Genomic DNA, 19,793 nt, shown 5'->3' on the forward strand with positions numbered 1-19,793 from the left:
ATTTTTGTTGGGAAATTAAACTGATTCTTCATTTTGGGTGTTAACTTTGGTCTTTTTGAAAATGGTCCAGAAAGTACACTTTCCCAGCTTGTACTGGCATTTTAATTTTTTTTATTAATATAAAACTTACAAAACACAAATCATACTAATGTCAAACGTGCCACGTACCATGACCACATCAAAATTATATCAGAAAAAAATTAGCAACATTTAGAACATCTAAATCTTGCAAAATAACAACGAAACATTGATGTTGTTAATGTGACATTGCAGACAAGCGAGAACACCCGATGATATTGCAGAAATGACTAACAGACTACTATATTGTACATTTTTCGACAAGCATCTGGTCCTAAAAGGAACATTTGTTGAACTTCTACGGTTCGGTGGGTACTCCTGTACCATTCCCTGCAGATGCAGGTACGTTCACTGCCGCAGAAGTGAAATTACTCAAATGTTACATGGGAAGTTGCAGTAACAGTCAAGATGTTATCTACTAGAATTGTGAAAATGTCAATAACATCAAGCAGCATGTATAGCTTAGAATTATATGGTCGGAAAAAACTAGCAATTAAGGAAACAAATGTGAATTGTTTGAGTAACGTTATTACAATAGTTAACATATACAGTATGGACAGTTGCTTACATTAAGTGAAATGTCAGTTTGTTACTTCTTTAGTTTCTGTAGTTCTGCTATTTCCATATCAACCTTCCGAGACTCAGTTGCTGCTTCTTCCATAAATTTTGCCTTTTTATTCTGAAGCACTTTTATCTGCTCACATGCTTTCTTTATAGCTGAAGTCTTTTGATCGAGCTCACTTGTGGCTTTACGTTTACATTCCAGTGCTGCTTGATACCTGGCATGAGAACCACTGACATACATCAATAGTGGCTTATCAATGTTCACAGAAGTGACTCCACCTTCTGCCTGCACAGCATCATCATGAAAAGCATCTGCCTGCATAGCATCTGCACAGCAAACAATTCATGAAAAGATCAATAAAGAAAACTTTCATAATCATGAACAAAATAATTGACTGGGTGTAAAGGGTACTAATTAAGATCATTAGGCACTAATCACACATTTCCCTGACCAACAAAAAAATCCCTGAAAAATCCCTGACTTTCCCTGACCAACCTCAATTCCCTGACTTTCCCCGACTTCCCCTGACTTTCCAGGTCAGTGGGAACCCTGTAATATGCTGTATATCCATATACGAGGTGTGTTCAAAAAGTATCCAACCTTAATTTTTCGTGCGTAAACAAATGAAGCTAGGGAGGCGTGATTTGATGCACGTATGTTGGTGATCCTAATGCGTATGCGTGAATATTTTCCCACCTGCAGAAGCTGTCAGTCGCTGACAGTCCGCCGATGAGTGAGGAAGTGTAAGTGAGCGCCGTCGGATTTTCGTTTTTGACAAAATGACGGAAAAACTTGAACAACGCTACTGCATCAAATTTTGTGTAAAGCTTGGCGATTCCCAAGTGGAAACGATCCGCAAGATTCAACAGGCCTTCAGGAACGAAGCAATGGGCACCACACAGATAAAAGAGTGGTACAACCGCTTCAAAGATGGTTGCACATCAGTGGAAAGTGAAGCATGTTCTGGTAGGCCCTCAACATCCCGAAATGAGATCGTCATTGACCAAGTGAGGACCCTGCTGATGCAGGATCATCGAATCACGATCAGAGAATTTGCAGACGAGGCGGGCATCAGCATTGGATCCGTTCATTCCATTGTGACTAAGAATTTGGGCTTAAGGAGAATCTCAGCGAAGTTTGTGCCAAAGCTGCTAACGATCAAGCAGAAGCAACTCCGTTTGGAGATCGCACAGGACATGCTGGAGACTGAACAGCGATCCCAACTTCAACACAGTGATCACTGGCAATGAGACCACAGTGATCCGTCATTTTGTCAAAAACGAAAATCCGACAGCGCTCACTTACATTTCCTCACTCATCGGCGGTTTGTCGGCGACTGACAGCTTCTGCAGGCAGGAAAATATTCACGCATACGATTATGATCGCCGGCATACGTGCACCAAACCACGCCTCCCGAGCTTCATTTGTTTATGCACGAAAAATTTAGGTTGGATACTTTTTGAACACATCTCGTACATACATCTATATACTGTATATACTTATACATATACTGTAAATACATATACATACACTGTATAAACATATGCAGTACCAGTCAAAAGCCTGGACACACCTACTCATTCAAGGGTTTTTTCTATATTTATCTTGCCAAAACAAAGTTTTTGCAAGATATGTTAGTCAGCTTGTATGTTTTTTTATTTTATTTTTTTATTTGTTTGTTTGTCTGTAATCACGTATAAAAAATTCTGCAGAGCACAGTTATCATTGGAAATTTTTGTAACTTCGCATATCAGAGGCCTATAGAGGTCCCTTTCAGAGCATAAAATTTTGAAGGTCACGGTCAAAGGTCAAGGTCACTGTCGCAAATCAGGGGAGTCGACGAAACCCTTATTTTTTTAGTAATTTTGATTGGATCGTCTTCAAACTTCATGGGAATATAGTTCATGGTCTGGCACTCAGCTGATTAATTTTTGGTGGCGATTGGCCTTGACCTTCATGGTTAGCACCAAAGGTCAAACATATTTGACCCCAAGGTCAAATTTTCAAGTTTTAGGAACCATATCGTGTAGTACCTCAAATTGAACACCTCGATGAGTGCTTTCTAGATATGTCAAGCTTGAGACATTATGACGTCATTTGGTGACGTTATGAGGCAAACGCATATTTTTCATGGTTACTCTGTAGAACGATTCTCATCGGAATCTCTCGTAGGCAGATATTCTTCAAGGAGGCACTCCTGGTGGATAGCAGCTCTGTTCAACTCAGTGTGACCTTAAAGAAGTCACACGTGGTCACCTTTTGGCAAGATACGGGTCACCCTGGGGGTGACATTGGTTTTTTTACTATTTTCTACATTGTAGATGAATAGTGAAGACATTAAAAGGATGAAATAACGCACATGGAATTACAGTATATCGTAACCAAAAAAAGTGGTGAACAAATCAAAATATTTTTTTATATTTTAGATTCTTAAAAGTCGCCAACCTTTGCCTTTATGGACTATCGACAGCACGCTGCACAAATTAAAATTCAACGTGGTTGAGAGACCATGGGATGTACCATTTTTGGCCCTATCTCTCAATGGTGAAGAATCACTTAATAAATGTAAAACCTCTCGTATTCAGATCTGGATCTTCATCAAAATCGAACCAATTGGTCCTTGTCACACACCCAACCTGTCCACCATGGTTCGTCCGAATCCGTTCATAAATTTTTGAGATACCCTGCTTACAGACAAAGAAACAACCAGACAGACAGACAGACAGACAGACAGAAAAACAGTGGCGACAACATAACCTTCGTCCACCTTTGATGACAGAGGTAACAAACGTGAAAAATCAACAACTACACCGATGGTTTTGGGAAAATAGCAGGATTGAGACAATCAGACAAGTGCAGGTTTCGCAATGTTGAAACAGAAAAAACCATGACCATCTCTCCGGATGTGAAACACTGCCAAACTGGAGCTCGTAGAACACATTACTCCACCACGCAGCCTTGAGAAAAACATGACATGGTTGGGGTCTGCAAACAGCACATTTGATTGGTCAAGATGATGTAAAATGTGTTAATACTTTGTCCAAGTACTGCTAAATGGAAGGTTTTTGAAAGTGCCAAGAAGGCGATTTGCGGTCACCAGTGTTAAAGTATATCATTCAATTGAAATAAAAAAAAAAAAGATTTTCAAGGTTGGAGAAAAACAAGCTCGAATGAGCGAAGATCCTCGTCCTCTTCATGGTGATGTCATAAAAACGAATATGACGTCATTGTGATGTATCAGGTTTGCGATAAATTATCTGTGTTAAAGCCCGGCTTGATTCCCGCAAACAAAATTCAAACAGCTTGCCCAGTTTCAGAGATAATGGTATAGGCGATTTCCATTAGCGGCGATATTATGACGTCAACTTTTTTCTAGGAAGAATTTCCAAAATTGGAGATGGTTACTGCCTGCGAGTGGGCTTTCTGCATATACATGGTAAGTTTCACGAAGGTCCGATGACAACTCTGGGTTGTGAAACAAAAAATGTCAAAAAATAGGAATGACGTCATAAAAATTGATCTGACGTCATAGTGATGTATCATATGTGCGGTAATTGATCTCTGCTAATGCCCTGTTCGACTTCCGCAAACAGAATTCAAAAAGCTTGCCTACTTTGAGAAAATTTTTTAGGCAATTTCCATTAGCGGAGATATTTTGATGTCATAACTTTTTTTCCAGGAGGAATTTTCAAAATCGGAGATGGTTACTGTCTGCGCAGGGTATTTTTACATATATATGCCAAGTTTCAGGAAATTTCGATGAAAACTGTAGGCTGTGAAACAAAAAAGTCCACAAGAACAACAACGTGAGTAAGACTTGGAGATCCTCCACGAGGATCTAAAAACTTTTTTCGAAATTTACTGCCATTGATGCAACATCTTTTACATTACCTTATTTAACACATTAAATTAGTTATTCATGCCTGTTGTTTGTCTCCATTATGACATACTTAAAAATAGCTCTGGAAAGCGGGCGTAACCCCTCAGCTCCTTGACGCAAACCAATTTCAAGATGGTGGCCATATTGAAAATCGCAGCACGCCCATTTTCAAAAGGAACCTTCCTCTACTCAACCCCAACACACCCAGCAAAAATGGATTTAATCGGACAAGGCGTTCTCCTCGAAATTGACGGAAACCAATTTCAAGATGGCTGCCATGGCGGCCACAGTGAAAATCGCAGCATGCCCATTTTGGAAAGGAACCTTCCTCTACTCAACCCCATTATACCTCGCCAGAATAAAATCAATGTGTGAAGCCATTCTCAAGTTATTGTCCGGAAACCAAATTCAAAATGGCTGCCCTAGCCGCTATATTGGATATCGGATTGTGCTGTTTATCGAGAGGAACCTTCCTCTAACCACCCCCATTATACCCCCATGAAAATAAAATCAATCTGTCAGTCAAGCTGTTCTCAAGTTATTGTCCAGAAACCAAATTCAAGATGGCTGCCCTAGCTGCCATATTGGATATCGCATCGCACTGATTAATTATTGAAAGGAACCTTCCTCTACCCAGCCCCAACACACACTGCAAAAATGGATTTAATCGGACAAGGCGTTCTCCTCGAAATCGACGGAAACCAATTTCAAGATGGCTGCCATGGAGGCCACATTGAAAATCGCAGCGTGCCCATTTTCAAAAGGAACCTTCCTCTACTCAACCCCAACATACCCTGCAAAATGGATTTAATCGGACAAGGCGTTCTCCTCGAAATTGACGGAAACCAAAAGTTGACGGACGCCCGAACACCGAAGTATGAACTTTGACCTCTGTGACCTTGAAAAATAGGTCAAATCAAAAACCCGGGTTATATATCATGTGTCCTCATCAGATATACCTGTGATAAAAATTTGGTGATGATCCAGCCATTCGTTAAGGAGAAATGGCCATTTCTAGGTTTTCAGTTTTGGCCCCCTGGTGGCCCAGCCGAGAATCAAATTGCGCTCATTATCGAAAGGAACCTTCCTCTACCCAGCCCCAACACACACTGCAAAAATGGATTTAATCGGACAAGGTGTTCTCCTCGAAATCGACGGAAACCAATTTCAAGATGGCTGCCATGGAGGCCACATTGAAAATCGCAGCGTGCCCATTTTCGAAAGCAACCTTCCTCTACTCAACCCCAACATACCCTGCAAAAATGGATTTAAATCGGACAAGGCGTTCTCCTCGAAATTGACGGAAACCAAAAGTTGACGGACGCCCGCCCGGACAACGGCTATGACGACAATACCCCTTAGCCAATTCGGGCTGAGGGGTAAAAACTAAGTTTCCTGTTTGGAATGACTTTCAATTTTGTTTGACTGCTGGACAAGCAGAGAGAGTAAAAAAAAAAAAAAAGATCTTGCTCCTCTCTGCGCATGCACAATCTGGATGAGATTACATAGAATTTGCCAAATTCAGAGCCAAAGTCCTACTAAACTGCAGGTTCATGTTTCAATTAATGTTCAAAATACAACATTCAATTGAAATCAACTTGCTCCTTGATCAAAAATTGACGCTTGTAGAGACAGACAGACAGACAAAGTGAACCAAATGCTTATCCCCGCTTTTTGCTTCGTGTGCATGGGGTAAAAGCATGTCAGAACAATTGTCCACACAAAGGCATAGCAATGTGCACCAGAGGGTAATCCAGTGGCATATTGGCAAAAAACATCCACATCCTAGCCACCAGTAAAGTCATGGAGGCACAAACCAATGGAATTTGTGTGCACCATTGCTGGGGTGACGGCTGTACTGCTGTTGCAGTGACTGCTTTATGTTAGTGCAGGAGTTTGAAACTTGTTCAGAGTACCAGTGATAATTTGTTCTTTTTTGTATACATCATCAAGGCTTGTGGAAGTGCTAATACACTTACACTGAATGGATCAGGACATAACGGGATGCAAAAGGAACAGTAGAGATGCAAACAAAAGGAACAGTGGAGAGAGGGGGAAACACCAACAGCAGAGGAGAAGGCTAAGACAAAGAAAGACTTGGATAAACAAAATGTGTGGAGAGGAATGGGGGGCAGGATAGGATGCATGGGGTGTGGAAGGTGGACACAGAAGGAAATGCCAAGTAGGGAAAACTGAAATTTGTATGGAGGAGGGATTGTGGTGGGGTGGGGTTAACGAGGTTAAAAAATATCATGGTTTTGGATTGGGGACGACCTGAGATGGTGGTGAACGACTGTCTTGAAGAGCTGGAGGGAAGAATGAGATTGAAGAGAATGTGGAAATCGAGTCCAGACTCTATATGTGGGGAAAAATAGAGGAACAAATGAGTGAAGTTGAACAGTGATTTTGGATGAAAGTAGTTTCACCAGAAAGAGGGTTTATAGTGGACCATGTATAGAAACCTGGGAGGAGGGGAGGTACAAAGCATGGAAAAAGCAGAGTGTGCAAGACCAGAAAGGAGGCGGTAGAAGACAGAGAGACCACCGACCTGTCTGCACTGGCAAAGTGACAAGTCCATAAACTCAGCTTCATTGTGGGAGACTCCAATAATCTTGAAGGTTTTGGTTTCCATGGCATCAAGCTGAGAGGCGAGCCCAGAGGGGAGAGTATTACTCCATCAAGTTGTGGATGAAAGCCTTCTCTGTAGATAGAAGTTCAGTTGTGTCAAGGAAGGACTTTCTACGACAGAGGATGTCCAGTCGGTGACTGGCTTTGGAGGTCAACTTTGTAATGTGGCTTGCCCAAGAAAGATAACGGCTGATGGTGAGACCCAGGAGTTTGAATGCCTGAACTTCCTCAGAAGGATTATTAAGAAAGTAGATGTGGGTCGGGGGGGAGGGGGTGGGGGGTTCCCAGACGGTTCATTCGGAGAGAGATAATTTGGAGAGTAAGGCAGGATGCAAGACTGTCTCAAAAGCACGAGATACCTCCAGAGAGACCGACCTGGTCTCATGTCTGACATTGAGGGCCTCCATCCATTGTTGGGTGAGTAGAAGCAGCATGTTTAAAGTGGAGTGACCTGGTCTGAAACCAAATTGGTAATCTGAGATAAGAGAATTGGAGCAAAGGAAGGATTTCATATCAACCAATTCACATACTCTTCATGAAAGACAGCTACCGTGGGACCTTTAACGTCCACCAACAGCCAGAGTTGGCAGACATGTCCGCAGGCTTAAAGTCCTTTTGGTGCACACATGGATGGCTTGCCCTGCATGTGGAACATCAGGATGAGAGTTTATTGCTGCGGAGATTGGAAAGCAGATTAGACAGCTCAAGGGCAAGTGTGCATTACTTTTGGCTATCCTGCCTGCCCACCAAGAGCAATGATCGAAAACGAGCACATCTTGCCCAAGTACGAGCTGGCCATCCCATCAAACGTATGATGGGACATGGTGATTGGGTATAAATGAAGGAAAGAACGGTTTTGATAATTGAGGTGTTCGCACCCAGTGAGTTTGGCTGAAATTATGTGGAAACTACAGAAAACGTCTAAATAAGTAGAATGTAAAAAACGAAGCAAAGGGAACCTGCAGGTTGAGGAGTGCCAGGTTGTGCTGGTGATCGTAAAAGCAACTGAAGTGGTAAAGCAGAATGTCACTGAGATTTTGGAAATAATAAAGCAGGAACTATTATGAGCGAACGCAGTGAGCTTCATACTTAACGCGTGCATGTGAGAGAATAGGAAACAACAACAACAACACAATACCCCTGGTTATTTGGAATCCATGTCGTTAGCTATGACCTTTTGCTTCCGGTTGTTGTTAAACGCTGTGCGGTGTATAAACACGATTGGGTTTTATTTCTATCTTGTGAATATTACTTAACGCGTGCACATGAGAGAATAGGAAACAACAAAATCAACAAAATACCCTGCCAATTGTGAATCCGTGTCGTTGGTGATGACCATTTTGCTTCCGTTTTTTTTTTTGCTTCTGGTTTTTTTTTTTTTTGTTTCCGGTTTTTGTAATGGGGAATGATGCATGCTGGGAGATCATGACTGGAAGTGTTTATTTATTTATTCAATTATTTTTTCCCAAAGTTAATTTTATACTTCCGAAAGTGTTTTTTCATGACAGGAAGTGTTTATTTTGTATTTAACATTACCGGGAGTGATTTTGAAACTCTTTCCGGAACTTTTAATTTCTTTTATTCTTGACCAGAAGTGATCATTCATTTATTTATTTATTCAATTATTTTTCCCCCAAAGTTAATTTTAATAAAGATATCTCCTGCATCATCAAAAAATATTTTTTAATCGTGATTTACATTATTCGATCGCTGATCCCGAATCCAGGCCAAAGTAACCGGAAATTGCGTCAAAATCATTAGCTGTGTGGTGCTTACATGTACCACGGTATAGTTGGCAAGTATACAGTTGTGAACAAGTTTCATGTAAAGTCAGAAGCGAATGTAAGAAGAATTCTACGTTCGCTTCTTGGCTTTTCCTATTCCATATTAGCGAACGCAGTGAGCTTCAGACTTAACGCGTGCACGTGAGAGAATAGGAAACAACAACACAATACCCCTGGCTATTTGGAATCCATGTTGTTAGCCATGACCTTTTGCTTCCGGTTGTTTTTAAACACTGTGCGGTGTATAAACACGATTGGGTTTTATTTCTATCTTGTGAATTTACTTAACGCGTGCACATGAGAGAATAGGAAACAACAAAAACAACACAATACCCTGCCAATTGTGAATCCGTGTCGTTGCCTATGACCCTTTTGCTTTGGTTTTTGTTTTGTTTCGGGTTTTTTTTTTTTTTTTTTACCTCCGCCATCGAAGATCGGAGGTTAATGTTTTCACCCCTTTGTTACTTACGAAATCTAAAAGATTTTGTAAGTATATTGATGCCTTCCGTTTCTGTTTGTTTGTTTGTTACTAACGAAATCTAAAGATTTCGGAAGTATATTGATGACTTCCGTTTCTGTTTGTATGTTTGTTTGTTTGTTTGTTTGTTTGTTTGTAGGCACGATAACTCGAGAACGGAAGAAGCTACCAATGTCAAATTACACCACCTGATTCAGGAGGGTGATGGCTAGTGCTGATTAGATTTTGGTCAAAATCGGTCAAAGGTCAAGGCCACAGTGAGGTCAAACATCCAAAAAATGATAACTCGAGAACGGAAGAAGCTACCAATGACAAATTACACCACGTGATTCAGGAGGGTGGTGGCTAGCGCTGATTAGATTTTGGTCAAAATCGGTCAAAGGTCAAGGTCACAGTGAGGTCAAACACCCAAAACATTCGATTTTTGATGGTTTGGTACAGAATCATCGTAGAAACTTGCTGGTTTGCGTCGCTACCTTCTCGAGAGACAGCTTTTATTAGACAAGGTCAGAGGTCAAGTTGACGATTTCGTAAGTACCAGTCTATGACTGCTTGTTTGTTTGTTTGTTTGTGAACAGTATTACGGAAAACCTCGACGGATTTCGACGAAACTTGGTGGGGGGATTAGGTATGGTCCAAGGATCATGCCATTAGATTTTGGACTTGGTCTAAAATCCAATATGGCCGCTATGGTGGCCATTTTGAAAAAAATACTTGAATGTTTTTTTTTTTGCATTTCTACATGTTTTAAGTGATTTCCACCCCCCCCCCAAAAAAAAAAATTGTTTGAGAAAAAAAAAATTTGCAACTTTTTTTTCAACAAAATTAATTTTTTCTTTTTGCATTTCTGCATGTTATAAGTGATTTCCAACAAAAAACATGCCAAAATTATAATTGCGGCTGCTTTTGGAACTTCAGGTGGATATACCCACGTAAAATCAATTTCTGTCTCAAGGAATCGAGTTATGACGAATGAATTGAGTATGTAAAAGTTAAAAGTAAAAGGGAAAGTTGCAAACTATAACTCTGAGCACTATTGACATCAAATTGAATGAATAGGATATATCAGGTTCACTTGAGTGACCAAGCAGTATTGGCGGCGGAGGTTTTGCACTCTACCGAGTGCTCCCCCTCTAGTTGTTTCCGGTTTTTGTCATGGGGAGTGATGCATGCCGGGAGATAAAGGCATCGTCGGAGACATGAAATACCCAAATAATATCAGACATGGTGTGCATTTCCTCCACTGATTTTAATAAAGATATCTCCCACATCATCAAAAAATAATTTTTAATCGTGATTTACGTTATTTGATCGCTGATTCCGAATCCAGGCTGAAGTAACTGGAAATTGCGTATACAGTTGTTCACTTCTATTAACTTTACTTCACTTCTATTCACTAACAGCTTGGTTCACTTTAAAAAAAATTCTACGTTCACTTCTAGTATTTAATTTTTTTAGATGAGATCCTGTTCTAAGCAGTGTAGTTGTCGTTGTGAAGGTAATGTTGAGGATTTTTTTTTTCAGATGAGATCCTGTTCTAGGCGGTGTCATTGTTGTTGTGAAGGTAATGTTGAGGTAATATTTATTTTTGCAGATGAGATCCTGTTCTAGGCAGTGTAGTTGTTGTTGTGAAGGCAATGTTAAGGTAATATTTATTTTTTCATAGCAAAAAGACAGTTTAATTTGATATATTTAAGAAGCAAATGTAAGAAGAATTCTACGGTCGCTTCTTGGCTTTGCCTATTCCATATTAGTCCTTAGGCTATTCTGAAAAAAAAAATTTGTCGCCAAGTCTGGCATATTATGTTTCTTGGTCTTATTTTGTAGGTTTGTACAGTACAAAAAAAAATATTAGACCGGGGAACCATCTCAAAAAGTGTCCAAACTATTAGAAAAATGGCATTTTCCAAAATGGCCACCATCAATTTTCACGAAATTCATTTTCAAATTATCTCAACTTCTAAACCTGCTAGAAATAAAATTTAGGATTCTAAACTTCGGTTTTTGGTGTCAAGGAATCCAATTAACTACATATCAACTACATTTGCTCATTTGTTTATGAAAAAAATCAAAATGGCCACCATTTTAGTGCCAAACAGGCATATTTTGCGACACATATGTCGATCCAAAGCGATTTTCAAAGATAGTGTGTAAATATATTTTATTTTATATACTATTTATATATTTGCAGGCATGGCAAACACAAGATGGGATGAGTGTGTCTGCCATGGGTACAGTTCTGCACCAGGGAAGGAACAAACATTCACAGGAGGAGCCTGGACAAAACTATGTGATTCTGCAAAGCGACGAAAAGACCATGTGTATGATCAACTACATCCGTACATTGAAGGAACTCATCCATTGCCAGTCGAAGTATGCAGTATCATCCGTCACCAGCATTGCTACAAGTCCTACACATTAGAGAAGGGGATTTTGATAGTCGAAAGGAAAAGAGCTGCCGATGCGACTACCACAGATGATGGCCAAGGATGCTCGCCGCACAAAAGACTCACATGCTCTTCTGCACCCCATACAGACTTAGATAAATGCATGATTTGTCAACAACAATTCGTGAAAGACACACAATATCGTCGCAAACTACACCCAGCAAAACCATTCACACTTCAGACTACAGTAGAGAAGTTGAACGAAGCTGCACAAACAAAAGGAGACACGTGGATTCTGTATCAGTTAGGTGGTGGTGCGCGTGGTGGCGATGATGAGATTGCTGGTGATGTTCTAAAACATGACTCCTGTTATAACAAGTACATCAAAGTTGTCAGGAGTCAAGTGACGAATCCAATGACAAGTGGTTCTGGTGAAGCTACTGAAGCATTTCATGACATAGTTTCTTTGATACAGAAGAATGTAGTTGAAGATGTGGTCGTGTGGGACATGGGTACAGTGCGCAGTTTGTACGCTGCATCTCTCAATAAACACCAAGTTGATTCAGATCAACTTCCAAACTTGATCAAACACCTTAAGGAAAAGCAAGTGAAGCACTTCAGAGACCAACTGGTTTTCCATAACCAGCCCCAGAAGAATGTGCCACAACTTCTCTTCAATTCTGGGCTTGATGTCGGAAAATTAGTGCACGATTTACGAGCAGTGACAACGGTGTTACAAGAAGAAGAATTCGAGAAGGAAATCACTTCATCAACAAGTGATGTCCCAACACACATGCACAATGCCTTCATGCTAGCTTTGCAAATTCATCGTGAACTAAAGAATGTGGCGAAAACAGAATGGCCACAAACACCAGACGACTGTACACGTGCCAAAGCAAAGTCCATGACGCCACCTGTACTCTTTAATATGATATCCTGGATCTTGTCCGGTCGTGGCGAATATACAGAAGAGCACACCGATGTTGATGAAACCCATGAGACGAAAGTCATGTCCATATGCCAGGACATTCTGTATGCTGCTGGGAATGGCCGTGTGCCAACTCCAAAACATGTGGCTCTCGCAATGGCAATCCGCAGTCACTGGTAGAACAGACCTTGTAACTATGCTCAATGGCTATGGCCACACAATTTCTTTGAGTAAACTGCAGGAGATCGAAACAGCTATTGGTGAACTTCGTCAGCATGATGGAGAAGAGAAACTACCTGCGAATATTGTAAAAATAAAAATAAAAAAAATAAAAAAAAAAAAAAAATGTTCCAGTGTCTTTTGTATTTGACAACAATGACTTCAGTGAAGACACACCGTCCGGTCACAGCATAACATTGTACCAACGGAATCATCTTGCAAGCCAGAGTTCTCATGGCCAAGTCTGAACCGAAGAGCCAAGGTCAAAATAGCACAGGGGTTGAGAGGCCTATACACATGAAAAAAACCAAGGTCCTTACCATTTGTTGAGAGGGCCCTACTTGATTACCCATGTTCACCTCAATGTGGGCCAGACAGTGTCGTTGATGCAGCTACCATTGTTACAACTGCCACCATGTCACTTGACGGGACACATGACTTGGATATGGCATGGCTGTAAGGACGTCTTCAACCAGACTTGTCGACCCCTGACGAGATATATCATCAGGTATGTAACTCGATCATACATTTCAAGTTTGAAACAAAGTCCTCAATAATACCGTCTTAATAATGTACACTCGTTATGTCCATTGTATAACATAACATATATATGTAGATTTCCTGTGTTTCTTTCTGTTAAAAGGTAGTACCTGGCTGGAGCCACACCAACCAGATGTTACAGAGCAGTGATGATGTTTGTCTACCTCACAATGTTGGGTACATGCCGGTCATCAATGAGTCGCCCAATGACCTGGCCACTGTTCTGACAGTCCTCTCTAATGCCATGGACGTGGTTGACAGTGGACTACACGTATCAGACATCTACTGGGGATGGACAACCGTCTGTGATTGTGACCGTTGACCAGGCTGTGTATGCCAGAGCAGTAGAGGTAAGCAACAATCCACACCTGAAAGATGACCTTCACCGGATAGTTCTACGACTCGGAGCATTCCATACCGGTCTGAAACACATGGAGGTCATTGGCTGTCGCTATGGAAGTGCTGGACTGCGTGATATCCTTGTAGAATCTGGCGTTGATCAAGTGCTGAGTGGTAGACACTACAATCGAGGCATCAAAGCATTGAGGACAGTGTATGAAGCGATGTGGCATCTTCGATGGGAGGCCTATTTGAGGTGGCGGAATGACGAGGATTTACCAGAATCCCCTGAACTTCAGTTGTCGGTGTCAAAGTTCCGGGCAGAACTGTCACTAGTATCAGTTGAGGATCTGATTTCATTGGCAGATTTCTCCAATCTGAAGGAAGAATTTGATCGCTTCAGAGTCATGTGGTCCAAATGCCCAGTTCTGGTCCGAGTTCATTGACATGGTCGGACTTCTCCTGTGCTTCCTTCATTCAACCAGGACAGGCAACTGGCTTATGCATCTGGAATGCCTGCAAGAAATGTTGCCGTGGATGGTAGCCTATGACCGCACTAACTACAGCCGCTACCTGCCAGTGTACATACTGCAGATGAAATGCCTGCCAGAAACGCATCCAGATGCCTACGAAGAATTCCTAGTTGGGAACTTTGGAGTTGAGCGCAAAGCAGGCAATGCATTCAGCAGAATCGCCCATGACCAGACGATTAAAGTTACGATCAACAGACACACAAAGACCAGTGGAGGTTTGAGAGGAAAAACCCTACGTCACAAAAGCGTCAACCAATGGATATGGACTGCGGCTGACAAGGCACAGTTCTACCAATGTAGTAAGGATTTGAGTGGTATGAGTAGAGCTGGAGTTGAGACGCACAAAGATGGCTCAACATCCCGAGTCAAGCATGACGAAGAGGTCGTACAAAAGTTGATGGCAACTGTTAAAAATCTAGTAGACCCCTTCACTCACCAGGAGGTGATCACCCATGTTGCCTCGGGAAAACATGCAACACCTGGAATCGAGACGGATCTCCTGACTGCAGGACAAGTGGGACTGAAGGAAGTTCATACATTTGCTAATGATCGACTTAACCCAGATGGTGATGTAGACTTCCACGATCCTCTGCCTAAGTTAAAACTGAGAACATTTGCGTCATTCACTCAGAAAACCAATACAAGGAAGTCACAAAGAAAGATTATCACTAAGAAACAACAGCCGTCTTCGCACAGCTGTATGATTGTGGACAGAGAGGTAAAGTGAACTGTGACGAATTGTCATATGAACTGACAAGTGTTCCCAGATCTCTGGCAGATCCAGACGGTGCCAAGCTAAGTGCAGTAAAAGCAGATCTGCTGCACATACTGAGAGATGAAGCAGAAACTGTACCACTCCCTCTGCCACCCAACACAACACACATAGTAGACGCTATGTCTGTACTGCAGTCATTGGATCCAAAGAACACGTACGATCATCTGGCACTGCAGGTTTTCAAGTCGCTGCTTAAAGGAACAGGGAATGCAGCCATTGTTCACTGGGTTGTGGATAGATATCCATTGGTCTCCATAAAGCATGCCGAGCATGCACGGAGAGATGACGTCGTAGGTGTACTCCACTACAGCATCAAGTCTGGGAACCAACCAGTCCCCAAGCAGTACAAGAAAGCCCTATGATGTGGACCCTACAAGGAGGAGCTCCTCACGTTCCTGCTGAAGAAGTGGACAGATGATGGAGATGGTGGATTTGTTACACTGCTAGCTAACAGAACAGTGTACGTTACATCGGACAAGACATGCGTCTGCTTCGCCAGAAGTGATGCAGGATGTAATGCTAGCGTGCCACAAGATGACCTCACGTGTGACCATGAAGAGGCTGACACCCGTCTTCTCCTGCATGCGAAACATGCCAGCTTAGAGAGCGATACACCAATCCTGATCAAGTCACCTGATACAGATGTCTTGGTGCTCTCGGTTTTCCTCTGTTCCAAAGAACTACAACTGCTCTTCAGAGTACAGAAGAACAAGGCGTGGTCGTACATCAATGTGATGAGTATTGCTGAAAATCTAGGTCCTGATGTATGTGCTGGTCTACCTGGAATGCATGCCTTCAGTGGATGTGATTCCACAAGTTGATTCACTAGACATGGAAAGAAATCATCACTGAACCTTCTGAAAGGAAATGACGAATTCTGCCAGGCCAGGTAGACACTTGGAGAGAACTTTGATCCAGATGATGAAACACTGAAGCAGACAGAGAAGGCGATACGTCACCTGTACCATTCATCGCAACGTAGCAACACAAACGATGTACGCAGTAAAAAATGGAATAGACACACAACAGATATCACCAAGCTACCTCCATGCCATGACAGCGCAATTATGCATATCTGCCGAGCGAACTATCAGACTGCTATCTGGAAGAGAAGCCTGGAAAGAGAAATGGAAGCCCCTTCCCCGCATGGCCACGGTTGGGCTGTACATAGAGGCGACATATCCATTGTTTGGATGACCCAACCACGTGCACCGAGTAAAGTGCTGGATCTCGTCAAGTGTTCTTGCAAATCTTCCACTCCGTGCAGCAGGAAGAGATGTCGATGTCGACAACAGGGACGTGCCTGTATGGTAGTATGCATGTGTAGCGACGACTGCTGCAACACAGAAGATGTTGCCACAAGTGATGACAGTGACATTGAATGAATGCATTATTTAGACATTGGAATAATTCATGTACATATACTACAGAACACTTACACTAAATGAGTGCATGTTCTGGTACACAGATGATTTCGTATGATTACCTGCCAGTGGGCTAGTGTATATATATATATATATATATATATATATATATATATATGATTGCGAGTTATTTGTCTGCAATGTATAATAAATACTTTTTGTTGAATTCGTCTTAGTCATATTTACATAAAACATTCAAGAAAACAATCAGTGATTGTAACACCATTTATACAATATGGAATATGCCAATCTGGAACTTAACGGCAATATGAAAATGAATACAAACAGCATTCTATCACTATCCCAGAATATCCATTATGAAATGGTATTTGGTATTTACATGCCTCCATTTTGACTTATTTGACAAAAAGAAATGAATATAGGTAGTTGAAATGTATGTAATTGGATTCCTTGACCCCAAAAACCTAAGTTTAGATAACTAAATTATATTTCTAGGAGGTTTAGAAGTTGAGATAACTTAAAAATTAATTTCATGAAAATTGATGGTGGCCATTTTGGAAAATGCCATTTTTCTCATAGTTTGGACACTTTTTGAAAACGTTCCCCGGTCTAATATTTTTTCTACGATATAAACCTACAAAATGAGATCAAGAAACCTAATATGCCAGACTTGGCCACGAAAACTCATTTTAAGCCTCCCTGGAAAAATAGCCTAAGGACTATTACAACAATCAAACTACAATTGTGGAGGTTGTTGGGGATTCAATACCAACTTCTAGAAGAGCCCTTGAGAACAGAACGTGATGCCATAATGTGGTGGCAAGAGGTCAGGAGGATATACCTGTGAGTCATGGGAGAGGCTGGCCGTCCACCTTCCGACACTCGTTAAAGGAGACAACAACCAATACCCTCTGGAACAAAAAAAAAATCAACAACACGAACCTGCACTTTGTTACCATGCCATGCATCTTGTGGTTCAACCACCCACCGTCCATCACCACCATGCTGAGCTCCAAACGGCATGGAAGGATATCAGAAGGTCCTGTTATTCCTGCCACACAACTGTTACAATTATTAAACAATAAGCATAACACAAACATTACAACGTCCATGAATCCCAATATTTCAACAAACAAATCTGGTCTCAGTTTGCACGGTAGGCCTCAACCGCTGCCAAACATAGAAGTGTTCTTGGAATGATACTCGCCGTTTCACAACGTCGTTCGTAAAAAGTTAGAGATCGAACATGACTCGTTTTTTATCACGACTTGGGACAAAACGCTCAACCTGGAGGAAAAAAAATTTTTTTCAATAGGTTGTTGTTGTTGTTGTTTTTATTATTATTATTCTCACTTCCGGCTTCGGAGTTTGTTGCTTGATGACTCACGTTTCTGTAATATTGTGTAATTACGCTCCCGAAGTTTATGAAACGTACGTCAATGGCACAGCAATGACTTATAGTATGACGCGTTGAAACCACTGATCTCCATGACAACATCCGGATCGTTCTTCCGCTTTGCGGCTTGACGCCGCACGTCCGCCATCTTACCACTCCCAAACGCGCTCAAAACGAACGTGAACTGTTTCGCGGGAATGCGGTGTGAATTTGTCGATGACAGGTTGCCTTGAATTGTGTCGTAAAACATTGCTGACATTTTCAAAAAAAAAAACATTTCACCTGTTGAAAAATTCTGGAATAAAACTAGTTTGTTCAGCTTTGCCGTATAAGTTACATGTCGAAGCGAAAGTTGCAGTTATTCAAACCTTCATCTATCTATAATTCCAGCTGTGTGTGTGTGTGTGTGTGTGTGTGTGTGTGTGTGTGTGTGTGTGTGTGTGTGTGTGTGTGTGTGTGTGTGTGTGTGTGTGTGTGTGTGTGTGTGTGTGCGTGCGATCCTCAAGGGCATGGTTAATACATCAAAGGAAATTAACTGAACTGAACAAAGAAAGGCGTCTTGGAGAAACAACAGATGGAACTTTGTAAGGTTAAAATCACAAACACAGGATGAAAAACGGTCCGTTATCGGAGCTTGCCTCGATGAGGGAAGGGAAAGAGTATGTGATTTGGTGCTGCTGGCCATCTAGTAAGAGATAAGACTTTACAAAGCCTTTTACTGCTCCCCTTCTGCCGAGCTTTCCCAGCATATATTTATTAAATTATTTCTCAAAGCATGAACTGAAGCCCTCATCAATTCAACAAGATGGCCAAACCATGTGACTTGACGTCATAATTTTTACTATGTATGCAGACATGATGGAAGATGATAGTTGCAAATTTTCGCTTCGTTAGGTTATGTGATTCCAGAGAAAGCATTATTTAATATTTTTCTTGAATCCAACATGGCCGCCAAACCATGTGACCTATCAATTAGAAAATATCAAAAGGCACCAGTTCACCACTTGCTTGCTATGTGTACCAAATTTTGTAAATATATCTTGAGGGGATTTGTGGTTCAGCTCCGGAAACGAAATGTGACGGACAGACGGACAGACGGAACCCATTTCTATATCCCCCGCCAACTTCGTTGGTTGGCAGGGGATAATTAAGAATTCAGTTTCCCTCAATTCCTCCATTTCGTTCGTACAGAACAACACAAAGGTTTGTTCTGTAAGGACAAACCTACAAAAGTTTAAATTTGTCGTCGGCGAGCAGCAGACCCGTTTCCACCGCGTCACCCAGACTTGCACGCTGTGGTGGGTCGACACCCTAGCAAGTGGATGCAACCCCCGGTGGCCACCACCTCCACATGCTGTCTCGTTCCACAGAGTTTGGGCACCAAGGTGATCTGGAAAAGAAAAGAACCCTGTGAACACCAAACATATACATCCAATCGGCAATCGCTTTTTTCATTTATACTAATCAGCTTTTATTTGAGCAAGCCGCTCAAATTCTTTTTCCCCTTCATTTTTCAAGATATCTTTATTGTCCCACATCCCTTCATCACAATCATCCAACTGGTTGTGGTTCTTTAGCAACAATTGTTGAATTCTTTCAAAAGGGCTTTCATCAGTCCCAAGGGCATGAGTGTCTGCACTTTCGTATTTCCATAACATCCCACCGACACTATGTCTCAACTCAATTTTATACTAGGTTCTTCATTTTCTGGGTTTTATGGATCTTCATGGTCGCCATAGTTGCTCAGAGATGGTCAGTCCAGGCAAACTTCATGCGTCACCATCGTTGTCACTGTGGCAAATTTTCACACACACACACACACACACACACACACACACACACACACACACACACACACACACACACACACACACACAC

General features: G+C 41.6%; 1 protein-coding gene and 1 pseudogene across 11 annotated transcripts in view; one reads left to right on the plus strand and one right to left on the minus strand.

Annotated features, from left to right (window-relative positions):
* The window catches only part of KIAA0753 (KIAA0753 ortholog), a 133,625-nt gene extending 114,337 nt beyond the window's left edge, over window positions 1-19,288 (minus strand). For 3 of the 11 annotated variants that reach the window (XM_085878052.1, XM_085878050.1, XM_085878047.1), the window contains exon 1: window positions 17,462-17,849. In XM_085878052.1, coding sequence (XP_085734178.1) covers window positions 17,462-17,542 — 81 coding nt within the window. In that variant the 5' untranslated portion in view covers window positions 17,543-17,849. The other 8 variants (XM_085878053.1, XM_085878048.1, XM_085878049.1 and 5 more) reach the window with 8 other exon arrangements.
* LOC147028062 (uncharacterized) lies at window positions 11,607-13,273 on the plus strand (annotated as a pseudogene).
* Window positions 19,289-19,793: the final 505 nt, after the last annotated feature.

This window comes from Eptatretus burgeri, chromosome 4, assembly GCF_056783735.1.
Source record: "Eptatretus burgeri isolate ZD-2024b chromosome 4, Ebu_testis_v1, whole genome shotgun sequence".
NCBI classification, from domain to species: Eukaryota; Metazoa; Chordata; class Myxini; order Myxiniformes; family Myxinidae; genus Eptatretus; species Eptatretus burgeri.